The sequence below is a fragment of the Elephantulus edwardii genome, unplaced genomic scaffold, assembly GCF_000299155.1.
Source record: "Elephantulus edwardii isolate Elephantulus edwardi_28Jun2011 unplaced genomic scaffold, EleEdw1.0 scaffold00001, whole genome shotgun sequence".
Classification (NCBI taxonomy): domain Eukaryota; kingdom Metazoa; phylum Chordata; class Mammalia; order Macroscelidea; family Macroscelididae; genus Elephantulus; species Elephantulus edwardii.
The window spans coordinates 32,769,223-32,796,088 of record NW_006399751.1 but is presented as its reverse complement, the minus strand read 5'-3'; the positions used below and the strand labels follow the sequence as shown (position 1 = coordinate 32,796,088).

At 36.3% G+C, this 26,866-nt stretch overlaps 1 protein-coding gene across 1 annotated transcript in view; it reads right to left on the bottom strand.

Annotated features, from left to right (window-relative positions):
- The window catches only part of PDE1A (phosphodiesterase 1A, calmodulin-dependent), a 479,366-nt gene that overhangs the window by 118,075 nt on the left and 334,425 nt on the right, over positions 1 to 26,866 (bottom strand). Inside the window, exon 3 of the mRNA XM_006878948.1 lies at positions 8,426 to 8,539. Within this exon, the coding sequence (XP_006879010.1) occupies positions 8,426 to 8,539 (114 nt within the window). The remainder of the gene's footprint in view (positions 1 to 8,425; positions 8,540 to 26,866) is intronic.

Genomic DNA, 26,866 nt, shown 5'->3' with positions numbered 1-26,866 from the left:
ACTAGGTCTCTATAGGTAACAGAGTCTTTACGTCTTCATTTTTTTTTTAGAAAATTATTTGTATTTTCAGTAGGAGGTGTAAATTTTATCTCTTAATGTGCTATATGCAGCAGCTTCTATAAAGTTTATTTTATACTGGTTTACATACAAAGTTCATAAAGATCATATACATTGCTTTTCACACCAGACCTTTCCCCTTTCCTTTACCAATTCAACCCTCCATCCATCAAATTGCGCGACCCTATGTTTAACTCCCCCCACCCTTGGATCCGTACACGCTCTACAATAATGTTCCTGTACAGTATTTATCTTTATGAGACTGAGTTAGTTGACTCAGCATAATGTTTTTATGTGCTGTCAGCTACAACTCATAGCTACCCTATGGCCAGAATCTTTTCTGTCCTGCGTCATCCTCACAATCTCTGATACACACAAGCCCGCTGTTATAGACACTCGTCAGTCTGTCTTGTTGAAGGTCTTCCCCTCATTTGTTGACCCTCCACCTTTCCCAGAATGATGATTTTTTTCCCTGAGTCCTTTCCTGACAACATGCTCAAAGTAAGTGAGATGAAATATCTGCACTTTAACAGGATAATAATAATAATGGCTAATAGTATTTCTCTTTTATCCTGTATCAGTCATTGTGCTATTTATAATCTTCATGTCAATAACATAAAATGACTTTATCTTTAATCTTGTTTTATAGATGATAAAGTTCAAACTTAGAGAAGTTAAGTAACTGAAAGAATGAGTATTGAATGAGGGATCCAAAGTGAGTGAGTGAGTGTGGAATAGGGGATCGAGACTTTGAACCCACTTTTTCTGAATCATGGTAATCAAAAGCCCTAAATAGCACAATGACCATTCTAAACTTTGATACAAAGTATCATTTCATCTTTGAAAGTATACCTCCCAGGCAGCTGCTCAGTCCTGTTGTTCACCAAGCCATAGAGAATACTTGGCCTGGCAGCTCTCAGTTCAAATAAGGATAATCATACAGCTTTTTAAAAAATCTCTTTAAGCTGCAAGTTTCTGGATTACAACTGTGCAGCTTTGAAAAGCAAGAGCCTCTAGGGATTTATCTGAAAGCAGGATTCACAAAATATTGGCATTTGCATTTGAAAATGTCTTTCAAAATAATACATATTCATTAGGGAATTGTGTGAAAATCCCCACAGGAAGTCAAAGTTCAATTTCCATCAAGAACTTTGCCGTTAACTTTTTCACCAAAATTATCTTTCAAAGAGGTTTTTGTTTTGTGACTGAAATCTACTATCTATAAAAGTTTAGCTGGAAAATGTATGGATAAATGTTTATGGGTTTTTAACCACTTCATGGCATGTTTTTGTGACTTTATTGAGTGGGGTTTTGGTTGTTTTTTGGGTTTTTTTTCATTCTAGCCTTATTCCTTATCTTCTAAACTATAGCTTTCTGGAATGCTGATCCTGATGCTGATGTTTTTTCCTAGAAAGAGATGGATGATTAGACATGATCTTTATGACAATAGTGCAGGATAAGAGGTGCATAGAAGATTGAACCGGGGACAGGGAGGGAATTATGCAATGATGAATAAATATGTTTTTAAAAAAGAGAACTGGGGAGGGTGTTAGGAAGGAACATGTGCAATAATGAATGAATAAAAATCCAGTTTTTCCATAAATTTTCATTAAAGTGACAATAAAAGAGAAAAGTATTGCAAAAAAAAAGAATTTTCCATTAAAAATATTTCAGGAGTCAGCAGGTTCTTACTTAAAGTGTAATAGCAACTATTTCTTGATCTCTGACTCCTTCTGTCTTATGAATATTCTGAAAGCTAGCAGTGGTGCTTTAATATTTGTATCACCCCTTGTTTCCTTAATAATTGTAAACCCATCTCAGAAAATACACATCCTTAATGAAAGTGGCATATCTTACTTACCAGGTACATTAGAAATCAAACTTGGCAAGTATGAATGCTCTAAAATATTTTCAATTGAGAGTATGACCATAAAATCACCAGTCTTAAGTGATATATATCGAGTAAATTGAGATATAACCAGTGTTGTGTTGATAAATGTTTAACAAAGTCTCATCAGAAGTAAACAAAACTGGATTGATAGTATTTGATGATTTCATGGTGTAATATTTCTACCACAGTCAATTTTCAACCTACTAATGTGACATCAGAGAAGGTAGAATTGGGAAAAGATGTAGCAAAATAAGCACATTACTGAGTTTGATGACCCTGATAATATATACGTGTTCATCAAAGTTCCAGTCTAGGAAATTACCTTTTGGTCTAATCATACAAAAGAAGAGCTGTTGTAAGCAAAGCCAGAGTGAATATGGGTATGCATATATTTTCTTGGGTAGCTGTTATGATTTCTTCAGGGTATATTCCCCTTAGTGGAAATGCTGAGTCAAATGGTATTTCTATTTCCAACTTTTTGAGAAAGTGCTATACTGCCTTCCATAGTGGTTGAACAATTTTACATTCACACCAACAGTGAATAAGGGTTCCAGTCTCTCCATAACCTTGCCAGCATTTGATGTTTGCTGTTCTATTAAATTTTGCTATTCTTACTGGGGTAAGATGATATGTCACAGTTGTTCTGATTTGCATCTCTCTTAGAGCTAAGGACTTTAAACATTTCTTCATGTGTTTGTTTGCCATCTGAATATCTTCTTTGGTGAAGTGTCTGTTCATATCCTGTGCCTGTATTTCAATTTGGTTGTTTACCTTTATCTTGTTGTGGTGCTCTAGTATTTTATAAATTCTAAATATAAGTCCCTTATCAGGCATGCAATTAACCAAATATTTTTTCCCATTCTGTGCCTTCCCTTTTTACTCTATTGAAGAAGTTTTTGGATGTGCATAGGGATTTTATTTTTAGAAGGTCCCATTCACCTATTTTTTCCTATCCTGGTTATAGGTAGCACTGGAAACAACCCAAGTGCCCATCAACAAACGAATAGCTAGAGAAGCTCTGGTATATTCACACAATGGAATGCTATACTGCATTGAAAAAAAGGAACTCATGAAATATTATACAAAATGGGTCACCCTGGAGGACATTATACTGAGTAAAATATCTCAGTGACAGAAGGACAAATACTGTATAATGTCACTGTCGTAAAGTGTCACTGACATCAGGATTGAAGGGAAACTAAGAAAAGAGCAGATAAATAATGTATACTGCATTGAACAGATGAGGGAGAGAACTATTTAAAAGGAATATATAATTAGGTATTATTGTCATGACAGGAATCCAGAATGAAAGGTGCATAGGAGAGTGGACAGGAGGGGGCAGGAAATTGTATAAATATTGTATAAATTGTATAAAAATTGTATAAATAAAATATAAATATTGTATAAATTTCAAAGAGATAAGCCAACTAGGGGGAGGTGTGGGAAAATTGTATAAATAAAATATTATTATTTTTTTCTTTTCAAAGAGATAAGCCAACTAGGGGGAGGTGTGGGCAGGGAGGAGAATGTGCAACAATGAATGAATGGAAATCTAAAGTCTCTGTAAATGTTCATAAAATTAAAAAAAAAAGAGCTGATAAGAGCTGTGTTTTAATAACCTAAGCCCTGGAGTCTGCCTGCCCTGGCTCCAGTCTTGCTCTTTTACTTACTCTCTTTGTCACTCTGGTTAAGTAACTCTCTGTGATTTTGTTTCTTCAAGGGTAAATGGCAATAGCAAAATGTTTACATCTATGCTGTGATAATTAAATGGAAACTGCATGTAAAATGCTCAGGGGTGTTCTTTGTAAAGTGGGCCCTAAATAATTTGAGCTATTATTTTTCCAGAATTTACATTTCCAACTATCAGAATGCTTTACACATTGCCATTTTAATCTTTGTGAGGTTGTTCAAATCCACACTGTTTTATGGTGAGACAAGTCAAATACAAATATGCAGGACTGAAGGAGGAGCCTAGCTTTGCCAATGTTGCTGACCTTTATAAACAATTTTTTTATGTTTAAAACCTTTCATTAGCAAAATGAAAAAAAAAATAGTAATTAACAACTGAATGGGATTGCTGTGAGGTTAACAATATAAAAAACTAAAATACCTTTGAAAGTTAGAAAGATAGGGCATATTACTATTAATTCAGTTTTTAAAATCATGAAAGGATTAAAAAGTGAAAAATTTTATATCATTTAAGGAAAAGATAATAACTTAGGTTTTGCTGTAAAGAGCTACCCTAAAAGTAAAAAAGGTCATTTTTTCCCAGAAAGTAGCTAAGAATAGTGCTTAAATTTTTCCCACAAAAGAAAGAACAATTTTCAAGTGGAAAGGAACCATAATTTGAAATGTATCATATGTTTAAATCTGTTAGAGAACACAGGAACTATGTTAAGAAAGCATCTGTGTAATCATATTTTCAAAAAGAAGTAATGTAACAGAATAGAGTCAATGATAAACTATAAAAGAGCTATCTTCTCCAGCACCAAAACTCAAAGACACCAACTCTTCTGTAATTTTGATCAATGCCCAGCTCTCGAAGACCATGGCCTAGATCAGGTGCATGTTAGTCTCTAGACTGACATTCTTTACAGCTCTAGGAAGACCCCTGCAAATTTTCCTAATGCAATTTGTCTTTTGATTTCCGACTGTTAGTGCTAAGAGTGTTGATTGTGGAACAAAGCAAGCTGAAATTGTTAACAACCACAATCTTCGTTCCATCTACCATGATGTTGCCAGTTGGCTTAGTGGTGAAAATCTTTGTTTTCTTGATGTTGAGATTCAATTCACATTGAAGGTGCAGTCCTTGGCCCTGTGCAGCAAATGCTTCAGGCCCTCCTCAGTTTCAGCAAATAAGGTTGTATCATCTGTATAATGCAAATTGTTGATGAGTCTTCCTCCAATCCTGATACCACAATCCTCCTCATAAAGTCCACCTTCTTGAATTATCTGTTCTGCATACAGACTAAAAAGGTATGGAGACAGGACACATCCTTGACACACTCCTTTTTTTGATTTTGAACCATGCAGTGTTTTCCTTGTTCTATTCTGATGACCGCCTCCTGGTCCACGGTCAGATTTTGTATAAGCACAATCAGGTGTTGTGGGATTTCCATTCTTCTAAAGGTTAGCCACATGCTCCACAAAAGAAACATAATCTGCCTCAATAAAGATTTACATCCTTGGATATGCTATGGCAAGTGGTGTGATTTTGGGTTTAGGCATTCTGAGAACATTACCTATTTTAACTGGGTTGTTGTTGTTGTTGTGTTCTTTCAAGTAGGAATTGACCCATAGCTGACCCTCCAGCAGGTTTTCAGAGGCTGTAAAGTGCATGGGAAGAGGACTACCCATCCTTCTTCTGTGAAGCAATGGGTAGACTTGAACTGCAACCTTTAGGATTGCATCACAGTTTCTTACCACCAGGAAAATCTAAAAATTTTTCTATGGCTTTCTTAATTTATGACTCCAACCTCTGTTTTGGCAATGTCTTATCTGCAGACAAAAATAAAATCACAGGTGCGGGACAGTCCTCACCATTATTTTTTGTTACTAATAACAATTTTCATTATGCAATATTGCAAAGTTCAATGAATGAATGACATGGCAAGAATTGTACTGCTGGTATGTGAGCAGCCATGTCTGACGTCCACTAGCTGTACAAGGAGGAAGAGTCCCTAACAGCATCGCAGTACAATATTCAGATATGCTCCTACCCCGTGCTCCTGAACCTTCCTCCAGCACTGCTGACATCAAATGGCCCTCCTGGGGCTCTCAGTGTTCTATGAATTGAAATGGCCACACAGAACTCACAGACAATACTCATGATTACGAGTCTGTGGTGTCAAAGGTTTAGCTTTTAAAATGTCTTTCCTAGCCATTGATTAACCATTTCTTTTGTGCTGAAGTAAAGAATAAATACTTCCATAGATAGAATACTTTAAAAGAATAAATTAAGGATATAGGATTAGGGTAGGATATAAACTTGCCCAACTGGAGGATTATATAAACCCATGAGAGCTGGATGCTAGCTCTATTTTTTTTAAACACTCACATTGCTGCTACACTGCAACTGTTAATCTACAATGCTCATAAGTCTCTGCAGGCCTATGGTCATGTGAGCCATTTCTTTAATAGGTCTGAGTGTCTGTGGGGCTTTCCAGCTAACCACCAAACCCAAAGGAAATAGAGGAATGGGCCAGGTGAATGAAGGAAGCACTGCTGATATCAGAAACCATGGTGTTATACAGAAGGTCAAACATCTGGAACATTATGGACTCTACACTTCTTGTAACTAATTTTAGCAAAATTAGTAATAAATACAATGGGAATTCTTAAGGGCGTAACAGAAAATTTCAGGTAGGAAATAGGATGCAATTCTTCAGTCAGGATAGTGTCTCAGGTGTGCTCACAGACTCTGTGATCTTTAGTACCAAGGCTTGGGGACAGTGATACACAGCTCTCTTAATTCTACCAGCTATGGTCTCTCCTCCCAGCTCTCTGCTCTTGCTCCATGGGGTGGCAATTGCAGTTGAGCTCCTTTTCATATCCGTCTTTGGTGCTACACCACCTTTTCTGCTACTCTTGGTTCATCTTGTCAGGAATTTCAGACTGCTACAGGATACATGCTAGTTGCTGCATCTTGTTTCTTGATGGTTGTGAGATTCCCCTTTTTGGGCTTGAATCTGCTCAGTTTAAGTCTGTCAGGATGGCAAAACTGATCAATGTACTTGTCAATAATTCACACACGTCATTTGAATATTGTCACCTAAGGGAGTTAATGACTCCATTCATATTGTCAGCACAGTCCATATGGTAGAAGTCAAAGGCAATAGGTAGGAATATAATTTTGAACAATCAGTCTATTGTATCACAAAAATAGAAAGAACCCCAAGTTCTCTATTTATATGACAAATTACGTAAAATTAAAAGCGTGAATGTAATATGCAACTCACCATGAAGGAAGGAGAGAAAAAGAAGAAATACAAAATTACAATAAATTGCTATAGAGATATTAATAACAAATATGAATTAGGTTAATTGAACAGAATGAGAAAAGGTAGAAACAAGATTTTCAATAATTACTTTTTCCTATATTTTTCATTTGTGAATCATGAGAATTTATCATTTATTAAACAGTATTATTTATTCATGTGCTTGTGTATATATATATATATATGTTTATTAAGTTCAATATACACTAACTTTAACTTTAAAATTCTTGACTTAAGACTTCAATCTCATATCTTCTTTAATATTTCTCACCTTCCCTAAGTTCAATTATGATCTATAATAGGACACTGGAAGAAGGAAAGGAGCATGGTGAATATCTTCTAATCATGTGTCTCATTATTCCAGTAACATGGTGAGTAGAGGGCAGGTAATTATAGGGGCCAAAGAGTCTTACTAACTCTATGTAGGTGTGCTTTCATATATGACAAATGCCTGAAAGCTGACTTTTGTGAATTGTAGGTTTGTGGATTAAAAAGAAACAACTAGCTATAGCATTAGACTGTCTCTAGCTTTATATGTTGGGGTTGGTTGTTTTTTTTTTAACATTCTGACTGAATTATTACAGTTCTTACCCAGTGCAAGAGAGGATGACCCTGGATAAGATGGATTGACTCAGTGACTGGGGTAATCGGAGCAGATGTGTCAGAGACATTGAAGTTGCCTCAAGATAGAGCAGTGTATAAAGCTGTAGGTGGTTGTGAGTCACAAGGAACTCAACAGTACATAACAACAAAATGACAACCCTTACCTGTATAGTTGGATAATTGTTTGGAGTGGTGGGCTGTCCTTCCATTTGAGATGTATAGCAACACACTGGCCTCTCACCCACTACATACCAGAAGCACATGTTACATACAGTTGTAGCAACTAAAAATGTCTTCTTTTGCCTTGTCACTGGAAGGCAAAATTGCTTGGTGGAGAGGCACAAGATCCATCAAATACCTCCTCCCTTTCCACTGTGCTAACTATAAATCAAGGTTAAATTCGGATGGTGGCCAACGAACCTTTTGGAATGACATTTAGTCAGCCCTGAGTTGAGAGCCTAGACCTGTGATAAGCATATGTGGTTCTGTAACACCAATCTTCTCAGCAGGAACTCTGAAATCTGAGATTTCTCACCTTCCCTAGCTCAGAAAAAAATGGGGGAAAATTCATTTTTCTTACATCAGAGAAAAATAACTATAAACTTAAAACTGTTTTTGAAAAAAAAGAAACCATTTTAAAAAATCTGGTTAAAGACAATAAATGTAGAAGGGAGATATTTTTATATCTATATATCTATCTTATTATATCTCTCACAATCCAGTTAAGTAGCTAATGAAAAAGAATATTTTAAATTGTAATATAATTTTTATTTCATTGTTTACATATGCAGCATTCATATATTAGTTAAAGGAAGTTAGCAAAGATGAAAAATAGAGAGAAGAAGGAAGACAAAATGGATGGGAAGTTAAAACCCACCTTGTTTCATCGATATAAACTGCTTCCAGCACTGATGCTGCATATTCTATATTCTTCTTTAAGTGTGCAACATTAACATCACCTTTTTCCAGCTGCTTCACAAGGCATCGTAGTCTATTTCAAAGAAGAAAGTGAAAAGAGAGAATACAATAGAGACTTAATATAACTGTGTGGAAAATATTCCAATATTAAACATACATGTAAAGTAAATATTTTAACACTAATGTATCTATTCTAAGGCATGAAATATACTTTAATAGATTGGTTTTGATATACTTAAGACAATGTTAAACAACTAAGCAAACACTACAAACGTTATTTCCTCTTAAAAATATTAGAAAGCACTCTGGTAACACAGTCCACAGCCTGTTATGGTGCCACCCAAAGACTATGTATTTTTGGTGGTTGAATTCACCAGCAGCTCTAACGGAGAAAGATGGCAATCTCCTACTCTGTGATTTACACTACAGAAGGGTCGGTCAGCTATGAGCTGGAACCAAGTCTATGGCAACAATTTTGGAGTTTCTTTTAAATAGTATTATGGTGTGAATTGCTAGTTCAGGTACTATATGCCAAAGATAGTCTTGATGAAAATGTAATACACAGATAATACAGACATTTTAATAAAAATACATTTCTAAAATGTATCTCCTGTATATCGGCTTTTTCACAGTTGGCACAGAGGGAATATTTCAATGACAATCTTCAGAATGATTCTGTGTTATTTTTCACTGACAACAGTGATAAAAATATAAAGCAATAGTTTAAAGAAAATATAGAAAGGCAAAAGTATATGTTCTATTTTTTTTTATTGCACTGATTCTTCCCTTGTGAAAATTCTGTGTATTTATTTTTTTTTCTTTTGCCCATAGGATGATGTGTTCCAAACATTGAGGAATTTGAAGCAGAGGGTTCAGAAAAGTCACGCTTGATTCTCAATCCACAGAAACTATGATGTAATTAATGCTATTGTTTTAAGAAAGTAAGGTTTGGGGGAATAGCTATCCAGTAAAAGGGAAGTAATAAAGATTACCTCAGTACATTTATAAAACATTTAGAAATTAATATACAAGGAAAATAGTTTTTATAATGATGCTTCCCTACACAAGGTAGAAATAGAACACCTTTCCATACTTTCTCCATGCTATAAATAAACAACCAGAGGACAATGCATGCACTTTTCTGAATTATCAGAGGGAAATGTATTTCATCCCTGAGCCAAATGGAGAATAGACTGCATCTGCTTTCAGACACTGGCTTAAGGGTTGTTATTGTTGAAATATACCATCGAGTTGTAATCAATTCATAGTTGACCCTCTGGTGGGTTTTCAAAGATAGTCAATTGCAAAGAACAAGGTTGCTCATTCTTTCCCCATGGAGCTGCCAATAGATTTTAACTACATGCCTTTTGGTTGGTAGCATAACTTCTTATCATTAAGCCATTGTTGTTGTATGCTGTTTAGTCAGAACCAAACCATAGTTGAGTTTTCAGAGGCAGTAAATTGCACAAGAGGAGACTGCTCATCCTCCTCTAGAGAAGCAGCTGGTGGATTTGACAATTTGCCTTTGAGATTGCAGCTCAGCTTCTTACCACTCGGCCACGATATCTGCCTGGATTAAGCCATTAGAGCTCCCTGTTTTATAGGTTGTTGCTAGGTACCACCAAGTTGAGTACATTTCATAGTGAACCTACGAACTACAGACCTGAATCTTTTCCTATCCTATGCTATTCTCACCATCTATGACACAGTTGAAACTATTGCCTCAGTAACTGTATCAGCCCATCTCAATGGAAGTCTTCTGCCATTTTTCAATAACCCTCTGCCTTTTCAAGCATGAAATTCCTCCTTTCAAAACAATAGCCTCTTTTATCACATGTCCAGAGTATGAGAGACAAAGCATCACCATCTTTGGCTCCAAGGAGCACTCTGGCTGCACTCTTTCCAAGACATAATTGTTTGTTCTTTTGGCAGTCCATGGAATATTTTTAGTGCTCTTCTTCAATACCACAACTCTAAGGTGTCAATTCTTCTTCTGTCATCTTTATTTGTTGCACAGCTTTCAGATGCATAGCAAGTAATCAGACAACATATAAGACCATAGTCTGAATCAGGCACACTTTAGTCTTCAGACTTACATCATTTCTCCTCAGTGTTTTGAAGAGGTTTCTGACAGCTATCTATCCTAAAGTAATCCATCTCCTGAACTCCTGACTGGTGGTACCAAGGGTGTTGATTGTGAATACAAGCAAGATAAAAGCGTTGACAGTTTCAATCATTTATCCATCTATTATGATTTAGCCTATTGGTTCAGTGGTAAAGACTTACGTTTTGTTGATACTGAAGAATGGCAATTCCAGAATATTTAATTGCGGTGGTTGTTGTTGTTGTTATGTGCCATCAAGTTGCCTGGGACTCATAGCAACCCAAAATACAATAGCTCTGAACCTTGTCCTATCCTGAGCCAGTCTCACTGACTCCAAGACACCTATACCTATTACCCCGCCTAATCATGTCGATTCATCTCATCCAGAGTCTCTCTCTGCTGCACCATCCCTTCACCCCTGTGCTCACAGAAATCTATAGCTAGATGAAGAAGCTTTTATTTGAACCAAAGAATTTTAGAAATAGCAAAGTCAATTATTTTTACAATTATTTTTAGATTATTTCCTATTGCAAATTTTAGGTCATAAATATAGGGCCAGAATTTCCCCGCATTTGATATTCTTCCGCTCATATGACAATTTGATTTCTCCTTGTGACAAAAAACACACATATAAATTTAAACTTTTTAAACCAGGTGGCTCCTTGGAGACAAGGATTCTGAGGCTCTGTCTAACATACTTTGGACATGTTGTAAGGAGAGACTGGTCATTGGAGAAGGATATCATGCTTGGGAGGGTGGAGGGACAGCGCAAGAGGGGAAAGCCCTCTCTGAGGTGGATTGATTCAGTGACTGGGGTAATGCCGATGGGAGTGTCAGAGACAGTGTGAATGGCACAGGACAGAGCTGTTGTACATAGGGTCGCTATGAGTTGCAAGCGACTCGATGCCACATAACAACAGCAACAACACCGAGGAAGCTATAAATGATTATTCTTACTATCATTTACTTTTATATGAGAAAATGCCAGCAGAAACTCTCACAGAATTTCACATATAAGTAAACAAGTCCTATTAATACAAGGTAAAATTGTTGTAGTTGTGTGCTGTTGAGTCAGAATCTACTCACAGCTGATCATTTAACCATGTCTTCAGAGGCTATGAACAGCACAGGAGGAGATTGTCTATTTTTTTCCTGTAGAGCAGTTGGTGGATTCAAACTTTCTGCCTTTGGGTTGGCAGCAAAAAAAGTAAAATAAAACAGCAATTTATATTGCTTATCTAGTGAGATAAATTAAAGCTGGCTTTGTGGTTTATCTGAAACACTTAGTGTGATGAAATGGTGCAAAGGGTATAATGTTTTAAAAATTGTTTTTACAGCTTATGATTTAAGAATATTGTACTTATTCAAATCACATTTTATGTGTGAAAGCAAAAGCTTTATAAGCAGCAGCTTTAAAGTAGATCATACACTATCCTTTTTGAGAAAATTATGTAAGTACAACATGGTTTAATTTGGTTACATAATGTAGTTGAAAAACAAAATACTACGGATTTTTAGATCTTAAGTAGCTTTATGCACAATTTTATATCTTAAACAGTACTTTAGATGGTGCTACCCCTTCGTGAATTGAATATTTACCAATTTTCCTGCTAAATCACTACATTTTACAGTCTCTTTTGAAACTAAGTGCTGTCACATTACTAAATTCTAGTCAGTGTGATCTCTGTTGAAGTGGTTGGATAAGACTTAGGAAAAAAGTTCCTTGAAGAAGATTAAATAAACAGAGTTCTTTTTTTTTTTCCTCCTTTGCTCATTCTTTATCCCCTGGAATGCAGTCAAACATTTATGAAGTCTAGCAACTATCTGGGATTATGATGTAGCAAGCCACACACTGAAATGGCAAAGAAAGATGGAAGTGATCTGTCTGGACCATGTGCTGTGATATTACCTTCCTGAAATTGCCTATAACTCTGAACTTTTTTCAAGTGAGAGAACATAAATTATATTCAGACCGCTATTCTGAGATTTCATTTCTGTGCAGCTGAATGTAGTTTCAATTAACAAATTGAAACAAACGACTCAGGACGGAAGAAAGTGTCATATAAAATGGTGAAGAAAATTCTCTAGGAAACTACCCACAGGTACAGGTTCAGTCTGCAGTAATTCCCAAGGAGATCATCTCAGCAGATCATATCCAATTCAACTAGTGACATCAATGAGATTTAAAAGTACAAGGCTGTCCTTGGATACAGAAGAGATCCTTTCCTAAGTGGGTAAGTTTATTGTAGGTTAATTGTAATATTGCTGTTGTTATATGCTGGTGAGTCACCTTCTACTCATACTGACCCCGTAGCCTGACCTGTCCTGCAACAGTCTCACTGACTCTGGCACACCTAATCTTATTACACCAGTTATTGTATCAATCCATCTCTTCTGGGGTCCTTCTTTGCTGCAAGGTCTCCCTCCACCCTTCCAAGCTTAATGTCCTTCTCCAAGGACCAGTCCTTCCTAGCCACGTGTCCATAGTATGTGAGACCAACCTTCAAAATCCTAGCCTACAAGGAGAAACTTGTTTTCACTCTCTCCAAGACAGATTTGTTTTCTTGGCAGTCCATGGTATGTTGAAGACTTCTCCAGCATCACAACTGAAGGGTATCAATTTTCTTCTGACCTCCTTATTCAATGTCCAGCTCTCTGACACGTGGCAAGTAGCTGTGAAGACCATGGCCTGTATCAAGTGCACCTTAGTCTCTAGACTGACATCATTGCTTCTTAATACTCTAAAGAAGTCCCTGATAGCAGATGTTACCAGTGCAATTCGTCTTTTGGTTTCCTGACTGCTGGTGCCAAGAGTGTTGATTTGTGGAGCCAAGCAAACTGTAATTGTTACCAACTTCAATCTATTCTTCATCTATCATGATGTTGCCAATTGGCCCAGTGGTAAGTATCTTTGTCTTCTTGGTGTTGAGCTTCAATCCATATTCAATCCATATATCCAAGACTGCAGTCCTTGTCCTTCTGCGGAAAGCACTTTAAGTCCTCCTCAGCTTCAGCATGTAAAGTTGAGTCACCTGTTTAAGGTAGGTTGTTGATGAGGCATCTTCCAATCCTGACACCACATTCCTCCTCATAAAGCCCAGCCTCCTGAATGATCTGTTCTGCATATAGATTGAAATAGTATGATGATAGGTTGCATCCCTAACACACTCCTTTCCTGATATTGAACCATGCAGTGTTTCCTTGCTCTGTTCTGACAACTGCCTCTTGGTCCGTAAGTACAAATATAAGCACAGTCAAGTGTTCTGGGATTTCTATTCTTCTCAGAGTTAGCCAGTTTGGTATGATACATACAGTCAAATGCCTTTGTATGGTCAATGAAACACAGATAGACATTCTTCTGGTACTCTTTGGCGATAATGTCTCTATTGCCACAACCTCTTCTAAATCTAGCTTGTATTTCTTGTGGTTCTCTTGATGTACTGTTGCAGTTGCTTTTGGATAATCTTCAGCAGAATTATCTCTCTTACTTTGTTGCAAGGGAGCTCTGTTGGCCTGGTGGAATCCCAAAGGCACATGGTTTAAATCTACCAGCTGCTCTGTGGGAGAAGGATAAGCAATTGCCTCCTTTATGATTAATTTTCTCTGAAGTTGGAGGGTCAGCCATGGGTCAGTTCTGATTTGAAAGCACATAGCAATGACAGCAGCCTTACTTTGTTGCAAAAAAACACAACAAAATAACTAACCCCAAACAAATATAATTCCACAACAAAACACAAACCCCAAAACATTTCAATGATAGAAAAGCTTCACATATATCAAGAGAAGATGGTTGTGCTTCATTTGTTTTGGGTTAAAGATGGTTTTGTAGTTTCAAAGTGAAAGCAAGTTTACTTTAAAAAAAAAAATAGAAGAACAAGTGAAAAAGGTTTGTCATGCAAAGGAAGCATGGTTGGTGAAAGAGTTAGAGAAAAGGAAAGAAAAATGTGGAGAAAACATCCCTGGAAAGTCAAGGGTGGACCTAAACCTTTTTGGCATGCTGTCAGCAGCGTTCCTAAGGAAGGGCCCTTTTTGCTCTGAAGCATCAGGGCAAATCTACATTATCACTAAAAAGCATATAAATACTATTTTTAAGCAGATTGTTTGTAACCGGAAATTGTACACATAAATTCTTAATATATCTATGATTATAACTTGGTCAAATCATAACCCTGTCCTACCCTTACCATCTACCTTACCACCTTCAGACTTCACCTTCACAGGTGGCTAGACTCACTGTGCTAACTCAAAAGACAGAAAGATATACGGTAAAAGATAGATATAAGATAAAACATAAGGAGGGGTGTGGGGCAGGGGGATTGTATACCAAAGAAATAATTTTTTCTTTTACTTTACAAAGAGAGGAGCGAACTGGGGTGTGGGGAGGGCCAGGCAGGGAGAAAAGTGCAACAATGAATGGAAATACATAATCTCTGTAAATGTTCATTAAAATTAATAAAATAAAATTAAAACAACAACAACAACAAAAAAAAAGATAGATATGGTGATAGATAAAGTGTGTGTATTTAGAGATTTTTCCTCATTTGCCTTTATTTACCCTGTTTACATAAGAAGAAAAATCTTTGTACTTTAAAAAGATCATTTATAACTATAATCAGAGGCTAACAGAATACATTTTACTTATCCCTGCAAAGACATATGCATCAATGCTATGGTGATTTATTTTTTATTAGCCTCAAACTCGAACAATGCAAACATCCATTAATACATGAGTAGACAAACAATTGTGTATATGGATCCAATGGGAAATTACTCAGCAAGAGAAAGAATAAATTATTCATTCATACGACATGAATGAGTCTCAAAATTACTGTGTGAGTTGAAAGAAGAAAGACAAGTAAGGGTACATAGTGTATGATCCAATTAATATGAAATTTTTACAAATGCAAACTATCTCTATAGTAACAGAAAGCTGATAGTAGTTCCTGACAATTAGGGAAATGTGGAATGAGGGATTGCCAAGAGGCTCAGTGAAACTTCAGGGAATAAAGCTAATTTCTTGATCGTGATGATACCGTCACAGGTATGAACACAGGTCTATACTTATCAAAATGCATACTTTACATGTGTGAAGTTTATTGCATGCCAATTATAATAGTGATATTAAGCTGTTCAAAATGAAAACACAGTGTTGTCACTAAAGGAAAGGAAGAATTATCAATCAATAAATCTTGACTTTCCTCCTTCCCTCAAAACTTATGCATTAATAATAAGTGATAATTGAATTGAAAAAGTTGAAAATAAAGGATTAGAAAATTTAAAAAAATAAAAGGAAGATACAGAGAGATGCACAACAGTCAACAAAGGTAAACATTAGTACATGATCAATTTTGTGTTATTAGCAATAATGTAATTAATAATAATTACAATTGATAATATAATTAATATCAATCTACAAATAGGCATATAGGCAGTCAATCTAGACAAACAGATACAACTAAGTCAAACATTAGGAAATGACAAAGTGACTATACTCTTGAAGATAAATGTTGTTGTTAGATGCCATCAAATTGAGTACAACTTACAGTGATCTTATGACAACAGATCTAAGTGCTGTCCTATCCTGTGTCATCTCTGCCACACTTGAGCCCATTGGTATAGTTACTGTGTCAACATACCTGGTTGAGGATCTTAATTCTCTTTCCACCATATTTACCATCAGTCTATCATACAACCTACCCACCATAAATAGGCTTGGGAGTCAATATTTATGCATATTCATGCTTATAGCAGAGCCAATAGTCGGCAAAAGTATATCAACATCTTAATTATAAGCAAATAGTTTGAGAAAATGAGTCATCCTAGGGCTTCAGGATCAAAGTGTCAAGAGAGAACAAGGTCAATTGGCTTTCACAGTCCACAAAGAAAATGTTCTATTCCTACATTGGTGATGTCATATACTATCGGGTCAGAACTGACCCACAGCTGACCCTGCTCCAGCAGGTTTTCAGAGGCAGTTAATCACACAGGAAGTGATTGCCCATCCTTCTCCTATAGACCACCTGGTGGATTCGAACCACCTGACTTTGGGATTGCACAGTTTCTTATCACTAGGTCACCAGAGTTCCCTTTTTTTTGGTGATAGTAGTCAACTATGGTCACTTTAGGTCAAAGACAAAGAGAGGAAAGGAGAGCAGAGGTGCCTAAAACAATGGGTATGAAGATCTAAGGACATTTCAGCTTCCTTGACTTTAACACTAGAAAAACTAGATGGTGCCCAACTACCATCACTGACCAGTTTAAAAGGCATCACAACAGAAAATCTTAGACAGAGAGGGTGAGAAAAGTGGAAGAGAATTCAGAAACATAACAATGGCCAAGCTTAATGATCTCACAAGGATTGGAATTGTTGAGACTGGGGATCTTACTTATATTTAGAGCTGGAAATAAAACTCACTCGTATGGTAATTTTCAGTACTTATCGGATGTTCATACGGTCACTATAAATTGAAGTTAATTTGATGGCACCATGCATACATATGCACACACTGAACAGTCACAGCAGGGAGGCACTTCATAGAATAATCAACCAGCCGTGATCAAAAGAAAAACTTCTGTTCAGAGTTTAGAAATCAAGAAAGGATAGTATAGGAGTAATGGAAACAAAATTCACAGGGAGGAAGTGGGATGAATATAGTTATAATGTCTCTCTTTTTCTCTTTGCCTGTGAGTGGGAACTGATTCATAGTTCACCCTCCAATGGGTTTTCAGAGACAGTAAATCATGCAAGAAGAGATTATTTATCTTTCTTTGACAGAACAGCTGATAGATTAGAACTTCCTTTCCATGGGTTGGCAGCCTAATTCCCTACTCGCTGTGCCACCAGAGGTCCCTGGTTACAATGTAAGTGTTATAATTAAGATAATGAAGCAAAAATATATAAGATTGGTTGTATACAAAACCAATTTGTTTTGTAAACTCTCACTCAATTTGAAAAAAACTAAAATTGATAAACTTGAAATATTCAGTAATTTGATATAAAAATGGATATATGTTAAATAGAAGTTTTATTTATAGCATCAATTTTATTAAAATTCTAGATTATGTTATCAGAGACATAAAAAAAATATAAACAGCATCAAACTCATAGCAGATACAATTTTCTTTCTCCACAGAGCTATTTGATAATTCATAAAACTTTTGAAATTAGATTCAACATACTCACTAGAATTTTATCTGCATTTTTTTAAAAAAGAACTTACAGTCTAATGATTAGGACATTTCAAAGAAAATGGAAATTAAAATAGCAACATCATCTTTGAAAATAATTGGCTCAATGATTCATTCAAGTAAAGTTATAGAAGGAAAAAACATTTTTTTCCTTTGAACAAAGAGTACTAGCTGTAAAAATGATTGAGTATTTTTATTAAAAAATTCAAAAATAGAACTGCTACTTTTAAAAGAAAATTGCACTTGTTTTAGTGAAATGCTGCTATAAGAGGAATACTAGAAGTGATGGTTTTAACAAGCAGGAGTGGTATATCTTAGAGTTTAAGAAGTTGGTTGTTTATCAAGTGCTATTCATTTGCTTCTAACTAGTAGTGACCCATGAACAACGGACAAAACACTGCATCAACCTCACTGTCCAAATCCAGGGCAAGAGCTTTAGTGCAGGGCTTCCTGACTGTCCACCCTAAGGGGAGTCCTGTTCTCTTTTCAGCATCTATAGGACCAATATTCCTTGTTTCCTAGGCCATCTTCTGTGGTTTGGCAACAATCTTCTTCTGTCTCTGTTTACTACTTTGCATTTAATCTCTTTTACATCTCAAAAATACACCACACTAATCCTTCAATAACATAACAAAGACAATCCTTTCCCAAAGGGAATGATGACTTGGAGGATAGAGTTTGAGGTTAAAAAAACACATGTTTTTGCAGGACACAATTAAACCAGAAGAATACTCAATTAAAAACTATTTCACTTATTTAAGAAAGTATTTCCATCTTCTAAGATATTGCTAAATGTCCCATAATGAGGATCCTCTACACAATTTACATAATAAAGCATTCTACCTTCTAAAGTTCAAGAATCCAGAGTTTAAGTTGGATTCGGAAAAGGTTGTGGCACCAAGGACCTCATTGCTAGTGTTTCATGGATTCTAGCTGAGAGCAAAGAACACCAAAAAAAATGTCTATTTGTCTTTTATTGACTATGCAAAGACATTTGACTGTGTGGATTTTACAAGTTATAGCTAACATTGAGAACAATGAAAATCCCAGATTGTGCTCATGGGAAAGCTATACGTAGACAAAGAAGCATTTGTGTGAACAGGACAAGAAAACATATGTTTTGTTCTTATGCGCTGTCGAGTCACTTGTGACTCATAGTGACCCTATGTACAATAGTCCTGAAACCTGGTCTATCCTATGACAACTTTATGATCTCTGACACATCTACTCTCATTACCTCAGTCACTGAATCAATCCATCTCATCGAGGGTCTTTCTCTCTTGTGCTGTTGTTCCTCCAAACTTCCAAGAATGATGTCCTTCTCCAAGGACTGATCCTTCTGCCAGGGACTGGTCCTTCCTTTCAACATGCCCAAAGTATGTCTGATGAAGCCTCAGAATCCTTGCATCAAAGGAGCTGCCTGGTTTCACCTTCTCTAGGATGAACCTATTTGTTCTCCTGGCAGGCCATGGTTTATTCAACACTTTTCTCCAGCACCACAGATTAAAGGCATCAATCCTCCTATCATCCCTAGTCATTGTCCAGCTCTCTGACACATAGTAAGCAATTGCAACGACTATGGCCAGGATCAGGCACACCTTAGTTTCCAGACTGACATTGTTGATCTTCAGTACTCTGGAGAAGTCCCTGACAGCCAACTTTCCCAATTCAATTCATTTCTTGATTTCCTGGCTTCTGGTCCCAAGAGTGTTAATTATGGAGCGAAGCAAACTGAAGCTGTTAACAATCTCAATCTCTTGACCATCTGTCATGCTGCTTCCAATCGGCCCAGTGGTGAGAATCTTTGTCTTCACGACGTTGAGCTTCCATCCATATTGAAGCCTGCAATCCTTGACCTACCTCCTCCAGCAAGTGCTTCAGGTCTTCCTCACAGTCAGCAAGCAGGGTTGTATCATTTGCATAACCCAGATTGTGTTCATGTGAAACCTATATCTGGACCAGAATGCTGTTATGTGAACAGAGCGGGGGAATAGTGCATAGTGTGTTAGCATTGTATTCTCTCTCCACACCTATTTGATCTGTAGACGGAGCAAATTATTTAAGAATCTGGACTCTGTGAAGAGGAATGTGGTATCAAGATCAGAGGGAAACTCATCAACAACCTGTGTTATGCAGATGACACAATCTTACTTGCTGAAAATGGGGAAGACTTGAAGCACTTGTTGCAGAACAACAAGGAATGTAGTATTCAATATGGATTGCATCTCAATGTCAAGAAAACAAAAACTCTTACCACTGGACTGATGGGAAACATCATGATGGATGGAGAATAGATTGAAACTATAAACAACTTCATCTTATTTGAACCCACAATTAGCACCCTTGGTATCAGCAGTCAGAAAATAAGAAAACATATTGCACCGGGAAAGTCTGCAGTTAGGAACCTCTCCAAATTATTGAGGAGTACTGATGTCAGTTTGAGGATTAAGGTGTGACTGATTCAGGCCATGATCTTTCTAATCACTTCCTATGCGCCTGAAAGCTGGACAATAAATAGGCACGATAGAAGAATTGATACCTTTGAGCTGTAGTGTTGGAAAATAGCACTGAACATTCCATGGATAGCCAAAAGAACAAACAGATATGTTTTGTATAAGGTGTAGGCAGAGTGCTCTTTGGAGGTAAGGATGATGAGGCTTTGCCTCACATACTTTGGACATGTTGCTAAGAGGGGCTATTCCTTGAAGAGGGACATGATGTTCAGAACGGTGGAGGATTGGCAAAAGAGAGGTTGACCTTCAATGAGGTGGATTTTTATGGTAACTGCAACGATGGGCTCTAGTGTGTCAGGAAGTGAAAAGATGGCACAGGATAAGACAGGGTCCAGAACCGTTGTTCATAGGGTCCCTGTGAGTTGTACTTGACTCGACACCACCTAATGACAACTGACTAAATTAAGTTTAGATTTATTTCATGAACGATTGTCAGGTCAATCCTCTGGGTAACTTACTGGCAAACTCATATGGGATAAGGTAGTAGGAAGGCACCATCCTCACCTCAATGGAACTACCAGTTGCCAGGAAGATCTGAGACAATGCCCTGGGTACTGACATGTTTCACAGGGTGCATACATGACAGACTTAGACAAAACCACTGAACATTCATATAATCCTGCAATACATTTCTGGTTATATGGGTGGTTGTTGTTGTTGTGTACCATCAAGTCAGAACTGACCCACAGATGATCCTCTGGTGGGTTTTCACAGGCAGTTAATTGTATGGGAGGAGATTACTCATCTACTCAAAATAATTCAAAGTAGGGACACAAATACTGGCTCACTCCATCATTAACAAAAGGTGGAAATAATACATGTGCTTATCGGCAGATTAATCTACAAGTAAAATCTGACATAGCTCAATAGAAATAGAAGAATATATATATATAGGATAATTCTATATATCTTTCTTCTCCAAAAATAGAACTAGATTGTAAAAAAGTTCACACAAAGGGAAAATGATAAAGTAAAAATTGAACAGAGGATCTCAAAGGGCAACACATAAAAACAAAACAGAGTATTACAATGAAATGGACAAAGAACTGTAGTAAAAAAAAATAAAAAGAGAAGAACTTGATTTGCATTTCTTAAGCCGAAAGGCCTCAAGAACAAATTCAACCCTTGAATTACAATACCCAGGCAAAATCTTGAATTATCCAGGAAACATCAAAAGTAGAAGGAATTCATATAGTGACTATAACAAAAAGAATTGGGTGACATGGATTCATTACAGGAAGTAACGTATGACTGAGACTCAATAGTACTGTAGGAAAACAGTCAAGCTGCATTGAAGGCATTGGCAAAAAAAATAAGGAGCCAAGAATTGATGAACTATCAATTGATATTTTCAAACAGATGAAGTTAGCCCTGTGTGCTAAGCCTGTTGTTATGGTCACCATATTATTCCATCTTATTGAGGATCTTTCTCTTTTGCTGACCCTGTGCTTTTTATGCATATTTCCCAAGGATTGTCCCCTCCTAATAACATACCCAAAGTATGTGGAACAGAGTTTCATCATCCTTGCCTCTTAGAAGCATTCTGGTTGCCCATCTTCCAAGACAGATTTCTTTGTTCTTTTGGCAGTTGATGCAATATTTAATCTGGAAAGTCAGCTATGGATCAGTTATGATTCAATAACACATAACAAAAACTGCAACTAATATCAAATACAGAAGACCATTGGATGGTCCCACTTAGGTGAAATATCCAATACAGACAAATCCGTGGAGACGAAACAGAAAGAGTTTATCATGAACTGGCAGAGATAGATAAATAGTGATGAATTTAAAAAAGAAAATATAACAGAATCATTATTCTATAACTTGGAAAACTATTTCGTTCTGATCCCATGAAGCCACGAGTATTATCTGAAAAGCAGATGTTGTAATTTATATAATATAACCCAAGAGAGAAAAAGCTTTAATTCTTTCAAGGGGCTATTACAGAGAGAAGAAATTAAATTAGTTAATCCCCACAGAACCTCCAAACAGCTCAGGATTGTACAGCAAGAGATCAGGCTTCAGACTCAAAACAGGAAGATTAAGGGAAAATCTTTTTATAGACCTTTCAGATTATTTTCCTCACTCCCGCAGGCTTGGAACAACCTTACTCACACTTGTAGGAAACCAGGGAAAAGTCAGAGTTGACAGCTAGATTGGAAGCAGAGGAATTAAGAGTAAATCAGCATGTGCAGGAATTTTTAATTCTAGGAATTTTAAATATAGAAATTTAAAATTCTGTTCTACATTTCTCCCCTTTTGATCAACATTTTTAAATAGATTCTGTCATCAAAATGGCACAATTTCTTCTGGTTTCAATGCAAAGGAAATTCACAGAAGTGATTAGCTACATATTCTTATCCTCTTCCTATTCCTGGCTTCCTTTTTTATCTATTCCTCCTTAGGAATAGAGACCAGTTGTTGTTAACGAGATGGTTATTTGCAAGTTTTTAATAATTATGCAGAAAACAGGAGATATAACAGAAGCTATTGTTATATTATTGAATACTGTTCCAATGCTATATTTCCATATTAAAGTAGGATTTTGAATATGCTAATTATAAGAAAAATCATTTCTTCAAGAAAGAAGTTAGGTATTTTATGTGATAGTTTTAAAATCCATGAGTATAGCAAATGTAAATGACTGAAAACTAGGAAAATGTCAAAACTCATGTAGTATAGAAAGTAAAGAAAGATTTTTGAAGAGGAAAAAAATTGTCCCAATGCAAACTTAAGATCATGTTGAATTCCAATTGTTCTACTTTCTCACACAAGGTGAACCCAAAGGGGGATAATTAAACAGGAGAGTAAAGCATTATAAAAGAAAACTTTAAAAAAATTAAACAAGAAAATGAAATATATGCCTATTTATTGCATATTCCTAAAAGCATCCACATATGGTTAATCGTATGTGCCTTAGGCACATATCATTCAGATTTGAGGTTGACAAAATGCATGAAACGATATGTGAAAAAGATAATTATTAGAAAATAGTAAAACATGAAAATGAATTGAACTATCATGGCTGGATTTATTGCATAATTTTTGGCTAGTCCCAGATATGGGAAAGTATTATGAGAGATTTTATAAAAAACAGTTAGTATGTGGTTTAGAAAGAATGAAAGTGGGCAAACTATCGGTAGGGCAAATAGCATTATGAAATTGGAGTGTTTCTAGAGCAAGAAGAGACTGAAACAGTGGAGTTTACTACTATATATGCTGAGCAAAGCAACCTCAGAACCAGTACCACTAAAAATAACAAAGGAGTATTTTAAAGTGGGCTTGGGACATTTACTCTTAGTTAATTCAGTATCATGTAACTAGAGACTTCAGAAATACGCTACCAGAGAAGGAAAATAATATAAAAATAGATTTACAAAAAATACATATTAAAAAAAAAACCCTCTGGGAAGAAAAGTCAACATGGAATTTTTCCAATTATAATAGATTGCACAATATTTTAAAAACCCCAATAAACAAAGATATTTCCATGGCAGATACTATCAAAATCCTGTCTAAGAGCAGAGAAATCTTTTTGGCATTCAGAAATAGGAAAATTGGGGAAATTTAAAGAAGAGTCCCTTGAAGAAAATTCTTTTAGGGTTGCAATTTGTTACATAATAAGTATTCAAATTTTGTAAAGAATTGATTGGAAAAAGACCTTTCATTGTTACTGTTGATATAGTAACATAATAGAAAGATAAATATAATACATAATATTTCTACATAATAGAAAGATAAATATAAAGACATAAATATATATGTTGTTGATTGCCTTTGAGTAGAGCACGACTCATAGAAACTCTATGAACAAAAGACTTGAAGCCCATAAGTATTAATATTTTGCCCATGTAATTTGGGTCTATTTTCACATGAACTTCTCATCACTCTCTGCCTGTAGGTATGATTACCTGAGTTTCAAGAAAATTGGAACATAAAAATTCATAACTGATGTTAATGAATTTCCGTCTATTAAAAATTATTTTATCCATTCACGATATTTTGAGATTAAAGTAACTTATTTTTTCTTTATGAGATCTTAGAAATGTCATATTGACATACGTTCTTGTTGTCAGGTTCTATTGAGTCAATGAGGAGTCATAACAACCTTATGAAACAGGTTAAAACCTCATCCTACCCAGGGTCATCCCATGCTCACGTCCACTGTTGCATGGTAAAGTTGCTGTATCACTCCATCCCACTGAGAACCTTCTACTCTCTTGGTGCTGGCCCCCTGCCTTTCCCAGTATATCTTTTTCTAAAGACTGGCAGCTACTGAAAACATGCCCACTGCATTCAGCTGAAGTTCCACCATCATTGCCTCCAAGGAGCATTCTGATTGCATGACCCCAAGTGCTGTAGTGCCATGCGCACTTATTTGAATTCTAAATTTTTAAAAACACAGAACAAACCTTCTTATTCCATTGCTACCAAGTTGATTTTGGGTCATAGTGACAACTCATTGAGTTTCTAATACTATACATCTTTTGTAAGAGGAGACTATTTATCTTTTTTGTTTCTCGTGTGGAGTAGCTGGTGCATTCAAATTGCCAACCTTCCAGTTAAGAACAGCCTGACACATTTGGGTTACATCACCAGGTTTTTTTTGAAACAGCCATAGGAGCTTGCTATAATCTCCATCACAAACACAGACATAACTATCAATACATTTTTTTTGTTTGTTTTTCTTGCAAGTACTTTTCTACACCTGAATGGAGCAAATAAAACAATTAATTTAGCAGGATGAATTTCTGATTTTAAACAAGCAGTGATATGCTAAATTGCTGTAAGATAATTTCTTCCATGACATGATTTCAGAGAATTTTCAGTAGTTTGAATCTTCTAACTAGAGAATTATTAGATGTTACGTGAACATCTGTGTTTCATTAACTATGCTAAGGCATTTGACTGTGTGGATCACAACTCCCTGTGGCTAACTCTGAGAAGAATGGGAATCCCAAAACACTTGATCACGCTTATGTGAGACCTACCTGTACTTGGACAAGGAGGCAGTTGTAAGAACAGAACAAGGTAATACTGCATGGTTCAAAATTAGGAAGTGTGTGTCCTATCTCTATATCTTTTCAATCTATATGCGGAACAGATTATCTGGGAGGCTGAGCTCTATGAGGAGAAGTGTGATATCAGTATTGCAGGCAGACTCATCAACAATCTGAGAAATGCAGATGACACAACCCAGCTTGCTGAAACTGAGGAAGACCTGAAGTTCTTGCTGCAGAAAGTCAAGAACTGTAGCCTTCAATATGGATTGAAGCTCAACATCAAGAAAACAAATATTCTCACTACTGGGCTGATGGGCAGCATCATGATGGATGGTGAAGAAATTGAGATTGTTGCCAGCTTTAGTTTGCTTGGTTCCACAATCCACACTCTTGGTACTATTAGCCAGGAAATGGAAAAAAAAAAAAAAGAAAACTAATTGCATTGGGGAAAATCTGCTGTCAAAGAGCTCTCCAAAGTACTGAGGAACAACAATGTCAGTCTGGAAGACTAAGGTGTGCCTGATCCAGCCCATCTTCTTTGCAATCACTTGCTATGCATCAGAGAGCTGGACAATGACTAGGGATGATAGAAGGAGAATAGATGCCTTTAGCTGTGGTGCTGGAGAAGAGTATTGAATATACCATGGACAGCTAGGAGAATAAAACATGTTCATCCTAGAAAGGGTGAGAACAAGGCTCCTCTGTGGAGGCAAGGATTCTGAAGCTTCATCTGACATGCTTTGGACATTTTGCAAGGAGGGACCAGTCTATGGAGAGGGATGCCATGCTTGTAAGAGTGGAGGGATAGCGCAAGAGAGGAAGACCTTCGATGATATGGATTGTTTCAGTGATTGTGGTAATGGAGGTAGGTGTATCAGAGACAATAAGATTGGCAATAAGGTAGAGGATAGAGCAGGGTTTAGGGCTGTTGTATGTAGGATAACTATGAGTAGCAGGTGACTTGTTGACACATAACAACAACAACAACATGTTAATATCACATAAAAGATGATTTTATTCTAATTCCTCCAGTGGAACTGGAATTAGTGCATAACATCTGTGTTGAGAGGGAGTTTTACCAGATGTTTCATTTAAAATTAAACTGAGACAATTTGTGGGGTGAAATACTAACCAAAAGCACTTCACCTGGAATGTTCACAAAAACAATATGGATTTTTTATTCAACTCTTCTGAGACTCCGCCATCAATAGTTACAGGGAGTCACTGGCAAAGATCCCATTTAGTGTATTCAATGCCAACCAATACATATTCTAGCTCATGTTCTCTGCGCTTTATTGACTCTGTTATCTGCTCAAGGAGACATAATGAATTGTTTTGGAAGAACAAAATTTCCTCACAGAAAACACTTCATATAGTGATGACACAGCTTGAGAAAGTTCTGAATTCTTTTACTGTTTACCTTTGCACCGATTCCTATATCAAAACAGTGGTCAATAGAAAAATAGGCATATTTAAACATTTGATTCAATGTACTTCTACAATTAGGTTAAGTCTTCTAACTTCGACATTTCCATTAGTTGTTATGTGTACACTCAGTGATTTTTCATGGCAGATGACTCAAGAAAAAA